Below are 20,335 nucleotides of genomic sequence, written 5' to 3'. Positions count from 1 at the left end.
AAATTCTAATTCAGGAACCATTCAGGAACGTAAGCATGGGCAAAGATTTCATGACAAACTTGCCTAAAGCAATTGCAACAAAATAAAAGTTGACAAATGGGATCTAATTAAACTACAGAGCTTTTGCACAGCAAAAGAAACTATCTTCAGAGTGAACAGGCGACCTACACAGTGGGAGAAAATTTTTGCAATCTATCCATCTGACAAAGGTCTCATATCTAGAATATACAAGGGACTTAAACAAATTTACAAGAAAAAAACCACATGGCCCCATTAAACCCCATGGGCAAAGGACATGAACAGACATTTCTCAAAAGAAGACATTCATGCAACCAACAAATATTTCAAAACAAGCTCAACATCACGGATCGTTAGAGAAATGCAAATCAAAACCACAGTGTGATACCAGTCAGAATGCAATTATTAGAAAGTCAAGAAACAACAGATTCTGGCAAGCCTGTGGAAAAATAAAAATGCTTTTACACTGTTGGTGGGAGTGTAAATTAGTTCAACCATTGTGGAAGATAGTGTGGCAATTCCTCAAAGAACTAGAATCAGAAATATCATTTGACCCAGCAATCACATTGCTGGATATATACCCAAAGGAATAGAAATCATTCTGTTACAAAGATACATGCATGTGTATGTTCATTGCAGCACTATTTACAATAGCAAAGACATGGAATCAACCCAAATGCCCGTCAAAGACAGACTGGATAAAGAACATGTGGTACATATACACTGTGGAGTACTATGCAGCCATAAAAATGAATGAGTTTATGTCATTTGCAGGGCCATGGATGGAGCTGGAAGGCATTATCCTCAGCAAATGAATGCAAAAACAGAATACCAAACGCCACATGTTCTCACTTATAAGTGGGAAAAGAACAATGAGAACATATGAACACAGGGGGTGGAACAACACACACTGTGGCCTGTTGGGAAGTGGGATGGGGAAGGTAGAGCATTAGGAAAAATAGCTAATGCATGCTGGGCTTAATACCTAGGTGATGGGTTGATAGGTATAGCAAACCACCATGGCACACATTTACCTGTGTAACAAACCTGCACATCCTGTACATGTACCCTGGAACTTAAAATAAAAATAAAAATGAAGAAAAGCACATCACAAAGAAGAAAAACTCCACCAAATGGATAGTAGAACTGAATAACAATTTTAAGTAAGTTTTAGGGTACAAAGCAACAGGAAAAATCAGTAGCATTTCTCTTTACCAATAATGCCCAGGCTGAGTCAAATCAAGAACACAACCCTATTTACAATAGCCACAAAGAGAATAAAATACCAAGCAATACAGCTAAACAAGGACGTGAAAGATTTTTACAAGAAAATCTACAATACACCACTGAAAGAAATCAGAGATGATGCAAATAAATGGAAAAACATACCATGCTCATGAAGTGAAAGAATCAATATCATTTAGATAGTCATACTGGCCAAAGCAATTTACAGATTCAATGCTATTCCTATCAAACTATCAACATCATTCTTCACAGAATTAGGAAAAACTATTATAAAATTCATATGGAAACAAAGGAGAGTCTCAATAGCCAAAGCAATTCTAAGTAAAAAGAACATAGGAAGAGGCGTAACCCCACCTGACTTCAAATTATATTGTAAGACTACAGTTACCAAAACAGCATGATACTGGTACAAAAACAGACCCATAGACAAATGGAACAGAATAGAAAGCTCAGAAATAAAGCTACATACCTACAACAAACTGAACTTCACTACGGCTGACAAAAACAAGCAATGGGGAAAGGACTCCCTATTCAATAAATGGTGCTAAGATTGTTGGTTGGGCATACACAGAAGAATGAAACTAGACTCTTACCTTACAGCGTGTGGAAAAATTAACTTAAGATGGATTACAGATTTACATATAAGTCTTCAAACTATATCCTAGAAGAAAATCTAGAAAATACTCAACATCTTGGCAAAGGATTTATGGCTAATTCCCCTAAAGTGGTTGCAACAGAAACAAAAATTGTCAAGTGGGACCTAATTAAACTAAAGAACTTTGGTACAGCAAAAGAAGTGATAAATAGAGTAAACAGAAAACATACAGAGTGAGACAAAATATTCACAAACTATGCATCTGAGAAGGGTCTAATATCCAAAGTCTACAAGGAACTTAAATCTCTAAGCAAAGCATAAATGACCCCATTAAAAAGTGGGCAAAAGATATGATCAGAGACTTCTCCAAAGAAGACATACAAGTGGCCAACAATATGAAAAAATGCTCATCATCACCAATCATCAGATAAATGCAAATCAAAACCACAATGAGATACCATCTCACACGAGTCAGAATGGGTATTACTAAAAAGTCAAAAAGCAACAGATGCTGGTGAGGCTGTGGAGAAAAGGCAACACTTAAACTCTGCTAATGGGAATGTAGCTTAGTTCAGCCACTGTGGAAAGCAGTTTGAAGATTTCTCAAAGAACTTAAAACAGAGCTACCATTCAATGCAGCATTAAAGTATATATCCAAAGGAATACAGATTATTACATCAAAAAGGCACATGTACTCATATTTTCATTGCTGTGCTAGTCACCATTGCAAGGACATGGAATCAACCTAGGTGCCCATCAGTGGTGGATTGTATTAAAAACATGTGGTACATATGCAACATGGAACACTACATAGCCATGAAAAAAAAAAAAAAGGAATCATGTCCTTTGTAGCCACATGGATGGAGTTGGAGACCAAAATCCTAAGGGAATTAACACCAGATCAGGAAACCAAATACTGCACGTCCTCACTTATGAGTGGGAGTTACACATTGAGCACACATGGATATAAACATGAAAACAATAGACACAGTGGACTACTAGTTGGGAGAGGGAGGATGGGGGCAAGGTTTGAAAAACTATCTTTTAGGTACTGTGCTCACTAGCTGGGTCCAATATACTCAATGAACAATCCTACCCATGTACCCACTGTATCTAAAATAAAAGCTGAAATATAAAGAGAAAACAAAGGACCTTAATATTTACATAAAATTAAAAGAGACACTTTTTTTGGGTAAAATAGCTTATACTGTTTATGTTAATGAAGTTAATTTTGATAAAATATTATATATAATTTATGTGTTATGTATTTATGAAAATAATAACCTGTTATTGACTCAAAGCTTTAATCAGAATCTCACATGGGTCACTGGCCCATAAGAGTTTAATAATTACTTACCTAGATTGATTTCAACTTCCCAACAACTCAACTCCACTACTCCGAAACCCTGATAAGGGTTAAGGGAAAACAAAATCATTTAGGGTTACCCAAATGAGCTGTCCCACTTCTAGTAATGGTGAAGCAGCTTGTTGTAGACCAACTCTTGCACAGAGAACAAGTAACAGGACAAAGTCGGCTTCAAAGCACTGGGGAGGTATTATGGCACTGAGGGCTTGGGGCACATGAGACTACAGATGTGACCAGTATGGATCCATGAACTAAAAACTGCCACTTTTTGCTCCTTCAATTTATGGATCTACATAATCTCTAGAATCTTGATATAATCCCAGGGACAGAGGATAGTTCCAAGAATGACTTCCAAGGAATTTCTTATTAGCTAGTGGTAATACGAACCACCACCACCAACAAAAACCTAATACATTGAAAATAATGAGATGCTGTATGTTTTGTGTATTTGAGGATGTATATACATATATCTCTATATATATTATTTTAATTTAAAAATAAACTTTACTGTTGAAAATGCAAACTTGGTGAGAGCAGAAAGGTCACAGACAAGGCTGTCACTTCACACCTGGAGGGTTGCATGGTGGCGGGTTACAGGCACTCCTCACTTCCTAGACAGTGCGGCCACTGGGCAGAGGGTCTCACTTCCCAGATGGTGGGGCAGCCAGACAGGTATTTGAGGGTATTTTATGCTAATTTGTGTGTACCTCATATCTAAGTCTAAACATGTCCTGGGGCAATGTTTGTCACCAGCAATCGATGTAATTGTTTTTATCTCAATTCAGATACAAGAGAATCAAGTTGTGACTGCTTAGTTCAATCATGGACACTCGTTTTCAAAAGAACAACCCAATACTACTTTCAGGAAAAGGATTTGGTTCATAATTTTAATTCAGCTCTCACATCTCCTTGAAAAGAGATCAGGCCAAAACAACAATTTTCACTTTATCTCTGTCTACTAGTATACTAGTATATGCTTTTATTTTCAATCTCTACTAGTTCCCATCTTCTCCGTTGCTTGTTTTTGCATTACTCCCTGGACAGGCTCAAACAGCTTACGTTTGTCTGGAGATGTGACCTGAGCCTGCACACAATTCTGCTTTTTCTCTGATTTAGCATTCTTTCTCTTGATTTTGTTTTATATTATATTTTATATTGGTATATCTCTTCCTTTTGCCTTTGCTCCTACTATTTCAGCACTCTTGATTCAAAGGCATGACACTGTAATCTAGAAATTTATACAGGACAAAGAAGTGGAAAGAAGCAAAGAGAATGGAGCTCGGGTTGCTAATGGTCAAGACCAGAATGTGATTAGGGGAGCATAAATAGGAGACAGATGAGAAACAAAGGGGTCTTTAAACTACTTTACTTCCAGATAGCTAAGGAGAATGTATTCTTTTACTGGACCACCAAGTGACTCAATCCTTGCATTTGTGTTTGTCTCTAAGGGGAACTGGAAACAAACGTTGATGTCTTATAACCAGTTCTTCCCCCTTGTCCTTTTATGATCAAATGCATCTCAAATTAACCATTGGGGAAGTTTTCTGAGCTTTTATCTTGTTTCTCAATGTGTATTTCATTATTCGCTATAGCTATAACTATCTTGTCACTTAAAAAAATCCCTGTTCAGTTTAAAACCATTGTTGAGAGTTTTTATGGAGGCTAAATTATGAAGGCATGTTTGGTTACATCTTTAGCCATTAGTGATTGAACTCAATCTCCAGCCCTTTTTCTTCCCTGGAGGAGTGGGGCTGAAAGTTTCCATCCTCTAGTCACATGGTTGGTTCCTCTGGCAACCAGCCCCTATCCTGGAGCAGTCTTGGGGAACATCAAGAGTTACCTCATGAGCCAGGCTCGGTTAAAAGACACCAGGCTTGGTTAAAAGGTCTTGTTATGAATAATAAAAGACACTCTTTTCACCTTAAAATTTTTTTTTAATGTTCAGCTAGGTAATTATTGTTAATTTTTTTCTTTCATCTTTATTGACCTCGAGCTGTTTCAGAAACTGGGAACAAAAAACAAATAGATAACGTAAGCTGTTTCTCGCACCTTTATTACTCTAGAACATGATTGAGAAGCTGAGGACAAAACCCAAATATTATAATCAAAGATGCTCTTATCATTTCTATCAACCAGGAAGTTTTAGGGTTTCAGAAACTCTGTGATGAACAACAATGAAATATACATGTTTCTTATAATATCACAAGTTCAATATTCATAGTAGATTTTCTTGTATTCAATACTGCTCACTTGAGAATGTGGAGATGTTTGTGATGTTAATAGAATGATCTACATTTTAGAGACTGTATGTGAATGATGAGGTATTTCAAAGCCCTTGGGTAATGATTGGAGGAAACCAAAATAAACTTCTCTAAGATAACTGCATATTGTTGAGCTGAAAAAGGTGGCAATGTGGGAGAACATTCTTCCCCTCCTTCTGCTTGCTTGTTGGCAGAACAGTTTACAAAGACGAAGGTCTTCCTGCCCTCCTTTCTACTTTTCCCAGCTAAGGATTAGCTCCTTTATGATACTTGTAAAAGGATTTAGAAGCAGACTTTACTCTTCCTGTAAAAATACCTATCCAGTATTTCATTTCCTTTTGAAATCCTGAAGATACTCTCTTGTCTTTTCACTATCATCCTAAAGGAAGTAGCTGAAGCCACATTAATATAGAGAGTTTATTTGGGCCAAGGTTGAGAACAGCTACCTCGGAAAACACTTCCAAGTTGCCTTGGGACATGGTCTAGAGAACAAAGGAAAGACTGAAGATTTTAAAGAAAAAAGAATGAATCTGCAAAATCACGGAACCATCCCAAATGCTCATCAATCAATGAGTGGATAAAGAAACTGTGGTATAGATACACAATGGAATGCTACTCAGTCATAAGAAGGAATGTATTAACAGCATTTGCACTGACCTGGATGAGATTGGAGACTATCATTCTAAGTGAAGTAACTCAGGAATGGAGAACCAAACATCATATGTTCTCAATGATTTGCGGAGCTAAGCTACGATGACACAAAAGGCATACGAATGGTACAATGGACTTTGGGGACTTGTGGGAAAGAGTGGGAGGGGGACGAAGGATAAAAGACTACAAATATGGTGCTGGGTATACTGCTTGGGTGATGGGTGCACAAAAATCTCACAAATCACCACTAAAGACCTTACTCATGTAACCAAATACCACCTGTACCCCAATAACTTATGGAAAAATAAAAATTAAAAAAATAATGAATCAGGAGAGGGAGTGATTTGAAAAGTTACTCATCAGTAAATTATCATTGGTTTACAGAAACCACACTGATTAGTAATTGGCTATACACTGTTAAACTGTAGGGTTCAGTTAGTCTAGAATCCACATAGCAAATGGTTTCAAGAGGTAAGAGGTAAATTTAGCTCAAGGTGGGAGTGAGGCACAACTCCTGTCATGTCTCTCTCATGAGTCCACTCTGGACTTGATAGTTTCAAGGCACTCACATCCTCAAATAAAGGTTTTTTTTTTTTTTTTTTTTTTTTTTTTTTTTTTTAGGCGGAGTCTCGCTCTGTCGCCCGGTCTGGAGTGCAGTGGCCAGATCTCAGCTCACTGCAAGCTCCGCCTCCCGGGTTTACGCCATTCTCCCGCCTCAGCCTCCCGAGCAGCTGGGACTACAGCGCCCGCCACCTCGCCCGGCTAGTTTTTGTATTTTTAGTAGAGACCGGGGTTTCCACCGTGTTAGCCCAGGAATGGTCCTCGATTCCCTGCTCGAATCGCGTCTCCGCTCCCAAAGTGCTGGGATTACAGGCTTGAGCCACCGCGCCCGGCCCTGTTTGTTTTCTTTCTCACCACTCCATAAGATTTATGGCTCTTTGTTAACATACTATTTCAGCAAGGCCTGTAAGCCACTGCCTTGAAAGAGATAAATAATTTGAACTGAGTTCTCTCCTGAGTGATGGGTATAGCACACATTGATAAACTGCTGTTTTTTCTCTTGTTTCTCTGACTTTTGTTTTCAGGAGAGTGTCTCTACTAAGAATCTATGAGGACAAGAAAGCAAATCATATTTTCTGTGCTACAATATAAAATTCATGAAGCCTGTTTCTGATTTTATATCACTTCAGGCTCCCTTTTACCTAATCAGGGAGATTACAAAATATCACTGTCATCTGCCCAGTACTAGTCTGGATGCAATAAGAATCTTTCATTACTTTTGCAGAGTGATTTCAGAATGTTTCGTTTTGCAATCACATTCCTTAACAATGTTCATGCGTTTTGTTGTTTACTATCTTACCCTTCGTATCTAAACCATATCCATTCAATCAGACTTTTGCTTACTTCTGAGGACACTGTTCAACACAGGGATTAAGGCTTGCATAAAATAAGTAACCACTGTAAAGGTTAGTTAGGGAGCACTTAATTTAACCAAGGTCTCTAAACGGATTTCTTTTGGGAGATACGAAATTTTCTATTTTGCCTGCCAGAATGAATAGGAATCAGACAGAGAAATTTTATATTAGGAACTGAAGAAATGATCTAAGTATTCTTGTCAAAGTTCTCATGAGTGGTTTTCAATGTTTCTCAATTCCTCTTTTTTCTTTTTTTAATCCCATGTTTCAAAATCACTGGAAACTTTAGTTGTAACTGTGACTTCTTCTTTTGAGGTACACTTAATGTTAGAAGTCTCTTAGTCCTATGAGACTGTGTAGCAGTTTGTCCCTGAGCTCTACCTTTTTTAAATGAAGCTGGGTCTCTGGGCAGCATATTCTGGGCAAGAGATACAAAAGGTTCCCGGACCTTCTCAACACAGGGAGCCTGCATAATGATGCAAGAGCGGCAACCTCAAAGTACAGGTGAGTATTTCCTCTGTTTCCGAGGAAAGTGGAAGTGTATGATGAAATAAGATCACCTGGAGAGAAGAAGTAGACAAAGAAGAGATTGAAGAGCTAGTGATTGGACCAACATAGGAGACGGAAAGGAATTTGAAAGAGTCATTCTTCAGAGCCAGAGCCACAAGCAATTGAAAGGATAAGAAAGCAAATATTTTTTGGGAGGTTTGTATCAGATTTTATTGAAAGTTTAGGGAGACAGAAAAGATTTACATGATAGAAGGTAATCAGGGAAATAATTGATTATTAGATATCTGCTCTTAAAAGTCTTTTGACTAATCTTGAAATCCAGACAGCAGTATTCTTTCCAATTACCCTGAGTTTGTTTTTGTACTTGCTTTTCTAATTTTTTTGTAAGAAAAAAGCTTCCCATTTTTAATGCATGAAAATTTGACTTTAGCTTCAACCCTTTGCATGTCCATCAATAATGTTTAAAATTTTTTTTAATGGATACAAAATAGTTGTGCATATTAATGGGCTCCATGTGATATTTTGATATAAGAATATGATGTGTAATGATAAAGTCTGGAAAATTAGGTTATCCATTATCTCAAATATTTATCATTTCTTTGTGTTTGGAACATTCCAAATCTACGCTTCTAGCTATTTTGAAATATACAATAAATGATTGTTGGGCTAGGCTCAGTGGCCCACACCTGTCATCTCAGCACTTTGGGAGGCTGAGGTGGGTGGATCACTTGAGGTCAGGAGTTCGAGACCAGCCTGGCCAACATAATGAAATCCCGTCTCTACTAAAAAGACAAAAATAAGCTGAGCATGGTGGCATGTGCCTGTAATCCTAGCCACTCAGGAGGCTGAGGCAAGAGAATCACTTGAACCCAGGAGGTGGAGGTTGCAGTGAGCCAAGATTGCCTCATTCTACTCCAGCGTGGGTGACAAAGTGAGACTCCATGTCAAAAAAAATAAAAATGTTAACTACAGTTGTCCTACTGTGCTAAGGGACACTAGATTTTATTTCTTCTAGCTAATTGTATTTTTGTAGGCATGAAACAACCCTTCTTTATCTTCTTTTCCCCATTAACCTTCCTGGCCTCTGGTAACCACCATTCTATTCACTACCTCCGTGAGATCAATTTTTTTAGCTCCCACATATGAGTCAGAACATGCAATATTTGTCTTTCTGTGCCTGGCTCATTTCACTTAACATGATGTCCTCTGGTTCCATATATGTTGTTGCAAATGGCAGGATTTTATTCTTTTTTATGGGGCGATAATATGCCATTGTATATATTATACTACATTTTCTTTATTCATTCATCTGTTGATAGACACTTAGGTTGATTTCATATCTTGGCTACTGTGAATAGTGCAATAAACATGGGAGTGCAGATATCTCTTGGATATACTGAAGAAACCAAATATCAATACAGGGATATGAGAAATGGGAGACAAAAGTGATGTTTTGAGAAAGGAAATCAATGGAAACATGATTAGGTTTAACCTAAATGGAAACATTTAGGTTAAAAACCTAAAGCAAGAAGAAAGAATAAAGATATGGAAATTCCAGTTGGCTGAGCATATGTTTTACCTGTATTCTTTGGGGCCACAGAGCTACTACCCGGTTATTTATTCTGAGGGAGTTTGTAAGCTTTCTTCTTGCTTTAGGTTTTTAACTGCTCTGAGGTTCTTCATCTAGTTTGTTCATTGCTGTAAGCTTCCTGGGGGTTTTGGCTCCCCGGCCCCCTGGTAACTGCATTTGTTGTCTTCCTGATTGGACAGAGAAAAGAGGCTGGTGGTCCCTGAGACTCTGGTCTGTGGCTGGGATTTCCATTGCACTCCTCAGTGCTTGCTTCATTGTGAGCTGTGTGGGTAAGTTCTTCACTGAGGTGCATTTTCTTTGCTTCTTTTCCCTTGAATATTCCATACAGGTTTCCTAGGATATATTCTCCTCTGCCCCATTAATACATCAGTTCTTACTTGGAATGTCACACTTTCCTTGATTTCTCCTTTTCCCTTTGTTGTTCTTCTTCTATCTTTTGAAAACTGAATTCTTGTAGATTTAGTTTACCTGGTTTTATGAGCATTTTCTGAATCATGGCCTCATATATCCATGTTGTTCCTTGTAGCCATCATCTAAGACACCATCTTTCAGGACTGGATTCACTGGTAATCATGTGTTCCCTAGTCACAAAAGTCTTGTATTGGGAGTGCAACTCTAATTGCTGTCATAATTGTGATATTCTATATTAGATTCTTTGATTCATGTACAGAACCTTTCCAATGTGAGAGGAAAAAGTATTCAAATGTAATGATGGAGATAAAGAGAATACAATATTTCTTCCCTGTTCTGCTTGCCTCCAAATACATGTCTCAAGTTCATTGTGTGAGAAGTCTTAAAGACCTTTTTCTTCTCTGATTCACAATTTGGATTTCTACTCATTGATAAGGTGATTAAAAATAGTTGTTGAATAGTCTGGGAGGGAATGAAAGTGACTTCCCCTGTCAATCAGGTCATAGATGTAGCTCCCTCAGAGATTTAAATAAATCTTACAATATTTAGTAAAATACAAGTAATTATCACCAAAGTTAGAATCTGTTTTACTTTTCAGAATCAAGTGCAAGAGAGAAGGGGTTTAAGAATAGATATTTCATAAAAAGAAACACAAATTCAGGATCTCAAAACATGAACTAAGAGCAGGGCAGAAAGATTTGACTGTACTGAGCTTTTGTTATAGAAGGACAAAAAGGAAATGAGTGAAGAATCAGATCAGATCCTGAGAGATAAAGGGTCTTGCTGAAAGTGAACATTAACATAAAAGTTAATGTTCATACAGCCGGGCGCGGTGGCTCAAGCCTGTAATTCCAGCACTTTGGGAGGCTGAGACGGGNCAGACTTCCTCCTTTTTTTATAATAAAATATTTTTGAATTGTTATTTTAAAATCGTGGGTATATAGTAGGTGTATATCTTTACGGGGTATATGAGATGTTTTGAAACCTTTAAGTTGTGTTTGTGATTAATTGTTGTGGGAAACAGGCAGAATCTCTGTTCAAGAGTATGGAGCCTAAATTCTAATAGTGAAAAGACCACAAAATTAAATGGGAGATATATATAAAAAAACAAGTAAGATAAATGAATACAAGCAAATAGTAATTTGGCATGGTTTTTATTGGGCTTGCAGAGAGAAAGAGTGATGGGGGTCAGAGGTAAGCCAGCACTGTACAGATATAGAGCTCAAGGCTTTATAGCAAAATAATAGATGGACACTAATCCTCCTTCTTCCTTCCCAGTAACTTACCATTTTACATATGGCAAAACTGGCAAAAGGCTGTCTGAACTACGCTCATATCATTCAAGTCTCACCTGCTTCAGTGAAGGGACAGAGGTGACAGGTAAAGCTTTAAAATGCTTACATAGACTTTCTTTTTTCTCAGGGAGAGAACAGGGTTGAGCTCAAGATTGGTTATTCTATTGTGCATTTGTGTGTGTATGTTTTATGAAAGTCTCTGCTCGGATATTTTCATAATTTCTCTAAACATACATGTTCATATCAGGCTCTAGACATGCCCCCAAAATAATTCCTTCTTCACACTTCTTGAGCTTGGTAAATATTATAAACCTACATGCATGTAATTTGCTCAGGCCAACCCTGGAAATTATTCATAACAATTCTTACAGTTTTTACATTCCTCTCACCCTCCATCAAATGTGTACAATATTTTTTTCGACATTTAAGGTTTCCAATTAATACTACCCATCTCCATCCCAAATACTAGCATTAGTCCTGGTCAAATTGGTTCAGGATGAGACTGATGCCTGTCCAAAATATACTGTTGTTAACTTCATATGTGGAGAGTTGGCAGAGTTGAATTTAGGATTATGGTTGGTGTATTAGTCAGTTTTCATGCTGCTGATAAAGACATACTCGAGACTGGGCAATTTACAAAAAAAAGAGTTTTATTGGACTCACAGTTCTACATGGCTAGGGAGACCTCACAATCATGGTGGAAGGTGAAAGTCGCGTCTCACATGGCAGCACACAAGAGAAGAACGAGAGCCAAGTGAAGTGGGTTTCCTCTCATCAAACCATCAGATCTTGTGAGACTTATTCACTACCAGGAGAACAGTATGGGGGAAACTACGCCCACGACTCAATTGTCTCCCACAAGGTCCCTCCCACAGCACGTGGGAATTATGGGAGTACAATTCGAGGTGAGATTTGGGTGGGGACACAGAACCAAACCATATCAGTCAGCTTCATGGAAAAGGGTAAGAGCCTTTCCATCTGGCGGCAGCCATCAGGTAAGTCAAGATGGGTGCATACAAGTACATCCACCAGCTATGGAAAAAGAAGCAGTCTGATGTCCTGAGCTTGCTTCTGAGGGTCTGCTAGGGGCAGTACCGCCAGCTCTCTGCTCTCCACAGCTCTCCACAGTGCTCCCCACCCACCTGGCCTGATAAAGCGGGCCGACTGGGCTACAAGGTCAACCAAGGTTACTTATATATAGGATTCGTGTTCGCCGTGGTGGCCAAAAACACCCAGTTCCTAAGGGTGCAGCTTACGGCGAGCCTGTCTATCATGGTGTTAACCAGCCAAATTTTGCTCCAAGCCTTCAGTCTGTTGCAGAGGAGCGAGCTGGACACCCCTAGGGGTCTCTAAGAGTCCTGAATTTTTACTGCCTTGGTGAAGATTCCACATAAAAATTTTTGGGGGTTATCCTCATTGATCCATTCTATAAAGCTCTCAGAAGAAATCCTGACACCAAACCAGTCCACAAGCACAGGGAGATGCGTGGGCTGACATCTGCAGGTTGAAAGAGCCATGGCCATGGAAGGGGCCAGAAGTTCCACCACACTATTGGTGGTTCTCATCAGGCAGCTTAGAGAATGCGCAATACTCTCCAGCTCCACCGTTACTGCTAATATAAGTAAAGTTTGTGAAATTCATACCTAATAAGCAATTTAGGACAGTCAAAAAAAAAAAAAAAAGAAAGAAAAGAAAAGGGAAAGAGAAGTGGAGTGCATAGTCTTCTTCCTACCTATGTGGAACACTGCTTCAACAAGTAACATTTGAATGAATATTTTCCTGGAAGCAACAATGGGCACTTAGCTTTTGCCTTCCGAATGCCCTGAAATGGGACAGAGATGGATATTAATTAAATTAACTCCATATCCATCTGGTATAAGAGACTGTTAATTTGCCCCTAAGTATATCCAATATAAATGACCAGTCAAGCTGTTCAATACAACTACTTAAAGTTACAGAAAATCTTATGTGATAAAATACAATTGTTTTGTATAATACCATGTCAGTAAATAAAATGCTCCAATTTTAACAACATTCTTTCAAATCATCATTACAATGAAAATAAAATAAAGCCCATACACAAAATTTCCATTTTGATTAAAGTTAAAAAATAACTTACATCCACATCGTATCTTGTTCAGTTTGTTTTCCACTCGGTTGCAGTCAGTGTGGAGACGTTCAGCTGCAAAGGAAGAGCTAGAGTCCCTTCAATCCCCTGCACTCTGCCTAGGCCAGTTTTCTTTTAACTGTTTTGCTTGTCAGTCCCCAAAAGGATTCTGAAAACATATGTACCCTCCGATACAGTTTAATTTGACATCAGAATTTTCATCATGCTATAGNAAAAAAAAAAAAAAAAGAAAGAAAAGAAAAAGGGAAAGAGAAGTGGAGTGCATAGTCTTCTTCCTACCTATGTGGAACACTGCTTCAACAAGTAACATTTGAATGAATATTTTCCTGGAAGCAACAATGGGCACTTAGCTTTTGCCTTCCGAATGCCCTGAAATGGGACAGAGATGGATATTAATTAAATTAACTCCATATCCATCTGGTATAAGAGACTGTTAATTTGCCCCCTAAGTATATCCAATATAAATGACCAGTCAAGCTGTTCAATACAACTACTTAAAGTTACAGAAAATCTTATGTGATAAAATACAATTGTTTTGTATAATACCATGTCAGTAAATAAAAATGCTCCAATTTTAACAACATTCTTTCAAATCATCATTACAATGAAAAATAAAAATAAAGCCCATACACAAAATTTCCATTTTGATTAAAGTTAAAAAATAACTTACATCCACATCGTATCTTGTTCAGTTTGTTTTCCACTCGGTTGCAGTCAGTGTGGAGACGTTCAGCTGCAAAGGAAGAGCTAGAGTCCCTTCAATCCCCCTGCACTCTGCCTAGGCCAGTTTTCTTTTAACTGTTTTGCTTGTCAGTCCCCAAAAAGGATTCTGAAAACATATGTACCCTCCGATACAGTTTAATTTGACATCAGAATTTTCATCATGCTATAGAAGCAAAAGCTTTAATTTCTGGAACGTTGTAAATATTGACTTTAAAAAACAAAACTGTTATTTCTCTCTTAAAATGTATTTACTTGTGTGTAAATACTATTTCAAAGTGTTAACCCCCATCACCCATTAAAACAAAAATAAACATGTATTATTTAACAGTTGGATGTTTTACATCATTTCTTCTATCTCCTTGAACTAAAATTTACATGATACTTTTCTCATCTGCCAAAATATGTAGATAAACATGCCTAATATTTTAATTTCTTGTGGACCTTTAGGCTTCGAGTGTTATAAAATGTGTTCTGAATTGATTTACTATCTTAATTATTATCAGGAGATGATATCAAAACATCACAAAGTTATTATAGATTTTGATAAATCATCAATAATTAAGTAAAACTATTGGAAGTCTACATCTTAATGAGATTAGTGGAACTTTGAAAAAATGCTATCAAATGTAATTATAATATTATTGCTAACATATTCAACACCAATTCAGCTCCTATTTTCCAGTTTAATGACATTAACTGAAAAATCTTGCTCACCTAAGTCAGTGGATAAGAATGAAAAGGCTTTGTTTGAATGTCACTCAATTTTGATATTCTTTCAGCATTGTCTGCTTAAGATGATATAGTGATCTATTGTCAAAAATGATTTATAATGGTTTGTAAACTGAGAATTTGATCAGGTTACTCCCAATGTTATAGAAAGTAAAGAATAAGAAATATTATAGAACAATTTTGCAAAAGATTTGTTATTTCTCAGTAGTTATTTACTTTCTCAAAAGTATACCAAAAAGTGTTCTAATAAGGCTTACCAAATGATTGTGATTTACATTTGTTACTTTCTACACTTGCAAAATGACTTGATCAGCTCATTATTCTCAGCATAAATTGAGAAAATAAAATATTATTAATGTTAGTATACCTTTTTGACAGATGCTTTTACTGATCACAGCTGACAATATTTTTTGTCGGCCTTGGAGCTGGCAATTTCACATGTTCAACTTATAAAAAATGTTTGGCGTATATAGCTCAATTGGCAAAGTCAGTCAAATTTGACTTTCAAAATTCAAATCATATGTTAATACATACTTTGAGATTTAAATTTAAAGCAATCATTAATAATGAGCAGAATGCACAGTGGAGGTATATTTCTAAAAGCAGCCAATATGCAAATAATATAGATATGGTTAATCTCTTTTATTCATTTTATAATATTATAAAAGGAAGAATAAGCTTTTCGGTTTTAATCACTTAATATGTAATGATATAATAATGTAAAAAATGAATAAAATAGAACTATATGTAATAATATGGATGAATATTAGCAATGCAAAATAAAAAAATAAGCCCAAGAAGATCACATATATTATAATTGCTGTTTAAAATTTCAAAACCAAACAAATCTAAACAATTTACTATTTAAGCATACATATATATTTGTTTAAACTATATGTAATCAAAATCATATTGATTATAAATATAATCAAAATATATCAGTGGATTTATATATGGCTAGCTATGGATTTTTTTAATCCTAGAAGAGTGGCAAACTGGTACTTGTAAGGGGAGAGAACTGCTAATTGTTTAAGATTCTTAAGCATTTAATACTGTGTGAAAATTAGTAATAGGTAACATTTATTGAGCAATTATTCTATGTTAAGCATCTTTTAAAATGCTTTATACATATTATGTGATTAAATACCCCTGTGAGGTTGGCACTATTATTATTTCCATTTTAGAGATGCAATAATTGAGGCTCAGGAAGGTTATGAATTTGCTCGAAGACATACATGATAAATGGGGGAGCCAGAATTCTAATGAGGCATAATTCTAATTCTCATAACCAACCTGTGAATAGTTATCATTTTGAAAATCCAAGGCTTTGTGGCTTGCCCAAGATTACTGAGCAGAACTGGGTTTCTAGGTTCGTCTGTGTTAGTCATTTAAAATTCTGAGAGGGCTTGGTGCTTATAATGTACAAGGGACATGAAAAACAAAACTCAATAATGACTTTTTTCTTTTTTTTTTTTTGCAAAAAAGAAAATGGAGACAAATTCTGCAGGTAAACTTTAGTAAATATTGAGGACTTAATGCTAAAGAATATTTATTTGAAATCAATTCTAGGGCCTCAAATTATATAATTCAGGAAACAGTAAAAACATGAATTAAGAAACTGTCTCTACAAAGCCCGCAGATCCTTCATCTTATTTATCACATCTTTCACTCACTCTTTTTTTTTCATGTAACACAAAACTAGCCTGGGGATGTTGCCCAGCTTCTTGGAAGTCATTTGGTTCCAGTTGCTACTTCATTTCCAGTGAAAAGAACGTTTGGTCCGAGAGTGAGCAGAACTGTGTTGAGATGGGAGCACATTTGGTTGTGTTCAACACAGAAGCAGAGCAGGTACTGTTTCCACTGAAAAAATTATCTAATTGTAGAAAAAACACATAACACAAAATTTACTGTCATAACCATTTTTAAGTGTACAGTTCAGTAGCATTTACTATTTTCACATTACTGGGCAACAGATTTCTAGAAATTTTTCATCTTGCAAAACCGGAACTCCCCACCCGTTGAACAACAACTAGCATTTCCCCATCCCTGAAAGCCCTGGCAATCACTCCTCTACTTTCTGTTTCTATGAGTTAGACTATTTTAAATACTGTATACAAGTGAAATTATTTAGTATCTGTCATTTTTTGAATAATCTATTTCATTTAGTATAATATCCTCAAGATTCATCCATGTTCTCATATAAGACAGGACTTTCTTTCACTTTAGGGCTCAATAACATTCCATTGTATGTGTGTCTCACACTTGTTTTTGTTTCTTTGTTTTATTTGATTTCTTATTTTCCAGGTTTATTGGAGTGTGGCTGACCACCAAAAGTAGCATATATTTAAGGTGTACACTGTGATGATTTGATATACAAATGTATTATGAAATGGTTACCACAGTCAAACTAATTAATATATCTATTACCTCATATATTTAGCCTTCTTTTTCTCCTTTTTTGTTGTGAGAACACATAAGATGCCACATTTCCATTCATTTACTTGTCAGTTGTCATTTAGGTTTCTTCCACTTTGTGGCCATTGTGAATAATTCCGCTATGAATGTGGATGTGCAAATAATCTTTTAGAGTTTCTGCTTTCAGTTCTTTGGATAAATACCCACAAGTGGGATTGCTGGATCACATGTTAGCTCTATTTTTAATTTTTTGAGGAACCTTCATACCGTTTTCATGATGACTGTGCCATTTAACATCACCCACAAGAGTACCCAAGGGTCTCACTTCACATTCTGGTGAACACTTGTTCTTTTCTGTTTTGCTTTTTGAATAGTGGCAATCCTAATGGATGTGAAGTAATATCTCATTGTGATTTTGATTTGTATTCCTTTAACAATTAGTGATGTTGAGCAACTTTTTTTTTTTTTTTGAGACAGAGTCTCGCTCTGTCGCCCAGGCTGGAGTGCAGTGGTGCAATCTTGGCTCACTGCAACCTCTGCCTCTTGGGTTCAAGCAATTCTCTGTCTCAACCTCCCAAGTAGCTGGGATTACAGGTGCCCACCACCATGCCTGGCTAATTTTTGTATTTTTATTGAAGACGGGGTTTCACCATCTTGGCCAGACTGGTCTTGAACTCCTGACTTCAAGTGATCCACCCACCTCGGCCTCCCAAAGTGCTGGGATTACAAGTGTGAGCCACCACATGTGGCCTTTAATGAGATTATTTTCTCAAGTTTCTTTTTAGATTGTTTATTTTTAGTGTTTAGAAATGATACTATTTTTTTCTACATTGATTTTCCATTCTGAAACTGCTGAATTTGCTTATGAGTTCTAAGATATTTTTTGTCGAATATTTAGGGTTCGTTAAATATAAGATTATGTCATCTGTGAACAGAGATAATTTTACTTCTTACTTTCTGATTTGGATAATTTTTTTCTCTTCCTTACCAAGTTGCTCTGGCTAGGACTTCCAGTACTATGCTGAAAAGAAGTGATGAGAATGGGCTTTCTTGCCTTGTTCTGAATCTTAGAGGAAAAACTTTTAATTTCTCAAAATTTAGTATGATCCAGGGATGCAAGGATGGTTTAACATCTGCAAGTCAATAAATGTGATACACCATATAAACAGAATTAAAAACAAAAATTATATGATCATCTCGATAGAGCCAGAAAAAGTATTTGACCAAAAAAACAGCATATCTTTATTGTTGAAACCCTCAGTAAAATCAGCCTAGAAGGGACATAGCTTGAGGTAATAAAAGTCATCTATGACAAACTTATGGCCAACATTATACTCAACAGGGAAAAGTTAAAAGCATTCCGCCTGAGAACTGGAACAAGACAAGGATGCCCACTCTCACCACTTTTATTCAACATAGTACTGGAAGTCCTAGCCAGAGCAATCAGACAAGATAAAAAAACCAAAGGGCATCCAAATTGGTAATGAGGAATTTGAACCATCGCTGTTTGCTGATGACATGGTTATACCTAGAAAACCCTAAAGACTCATCCAAAACGTTCCTAGAACTGATAAATGAGTTCAGCAAAGCTTCAGGTTACAAAATTAATGTACACAAATCAGTAGCTCTGCTATACACTAGCAGTGACCATGCTGAGAATCAAATCTAGAACTCAACCCCTTTTACAGTAACTGCAAAACAAAAACATTTAGGAATTTACTTAACCAAGGAGGTGAAAGACCTCTCTAAGGAAAACTACAAAACACTGCTGAAAGAAATCACAGATGACACAAGCAAATGGAAACACATCCTATGCTCATGGATGGTTAGAATCAATATTGTTAAAATGACCATATTGCCAAAAGCAATCTACAAACTCAATGTAATTTCCATCAAAATGCCACCATCATTCTTATCAGAACTAGAAAAAAAAAATCTAAAATTCATATGGAATCAAAAAAGAGCTGCATAGCCAAAGCAAGACTAAGCAAAAAGAAGAGATCTGGAGGCATTACATTACCTAACTCCAAACTATACTATAAGGCTATATTCACCAAAACAACATGCTATTGGTATAAAAATAGACACATGGACCAATGAAACAGAATAGAGAACCCAGAAATAAGGCCAAATACTTACAGTCAAACATCTTCAACAAAGCAAACAAAAACATAAAGTGGGAAAAGGACACCCTATTCAACAAATGGTGGTGGGATAATTGGCAAGCCACATGTAGAAGAATGAAACTGGCTCCTCATTTCTCACCTTATACAAAAATCAACTCAGATGGATCAAGGACTTAAATCTAAGAACTGGAACCATAAAAATCCTAGAAGATAACATTGGAAAAACCCTTCTAGGCATTGGCTTAGGCAAAGACTTAATGATCAAGAACCAAAAGCAAATGCAACCTAAACAAAGATAAGTAGTTGGGACTTAATTAAACTAAAAAGCTTTTGCACAGCAAAAGAAATAATCAGCAGAGTAAACAGACAACACACAAAGTGGGAGAAAATCTTTGCAATCTATACATCCAACAAAAGACTAATATCCAGAATCTACAAAGAACTCGAACAAATCAGCAAGAAAAATACGAACAATCCCATCAAAAAGTGGGCTAAGGACATGAATAGACAATTCTCGAAAGAAGGTATACAAATGACCACAAAACTTATGAAAAAATGCTCAACATCACTAATGATCAGGGAAATGTAAATCAAAACCACAATGAGATACCACCTTACTCCTGCAAGAATGGCCATAATCAAAACATCAAAATATAATAGATATTGGCATAGATGTGGTGAAAAGGGAACACTTTTACACTGTTGGTGGGAATGTAAACCAGTACAACCACTGTGGAAAGCATTATGGGGATTCCTTGAAGAACTAAAAGTAGAACTACCTTTGATCCAGCAATCCCACTACTGGGTATCTACCCAGAGGAAAAAAAGTGATTATATGAAAAAGATACTTGTGCAT

General features: G+C 36.6%; 1 protein-coding gene and 1 pseudogene across 2 annotated transcripts in view; both read left to right on the top strand.

The window, feature by feature from the left end:
* Positions 1-7,838: 7,838 nt before the first annotated feature.
* The window catches only part of CLEC6A (C-type lectin domain containing 6A), a 23,061-nt gene continuing 10,564 nt past the window's right edge, over positions 7,839-20,335 (top strand). The window contains exons 1-4 of one of the 2 annotated variants that reach the window (XM_017894250.1): positions 7,839-8,055; positions 9,832-9,921; positions 11,342-11,443; positions 16,641-16,786. In XM_017894250.1, coding sequence (XP_017749739.1) covers positions 8,025-8,055; positions 9,832-9,921; positions 11,342-11,443; positions 16,641-16,786 — 369 coding nt within the window. In that variant the 5' untranslated portion in view covers positions 7,839-8,024. The remainder of the gene's footprint in view (positions 8,056-9,831; positions 9,922-11,341; positions 11,444-16,640; positions 16,787-20,335) is intronic. The other variant, XM_017894251.1, reaches the window with a different exon arrangement.
* On the top strand, positions 12,364-12,979 carry LOC108543660 (60S ribosomal protein L15 pseudogene; annotated as a pseudogene).

Source organism: Rhinopithecus bieti, unplaced genomic scaffold (genome assembly GCF_001698545.2).
Source record: "Rhinopithecus bieti isolate Rb0 unplaced genomic scaffold, ASM169854v2 scaffold_23748, whole genome shotgun sequence".
In the NCBI taxonomy this organism is placed as follows: Eukaryota; Metazoa; Chordata; class Mammalia; order Primates; family Cercopithecidae; genus Rhinopithecus; species Rhinopithecus bieti.
Note: the sequence above shows the minus strand (reverse complement) of the source record. Positions and strands in the feature narration are given on the sequence as shown.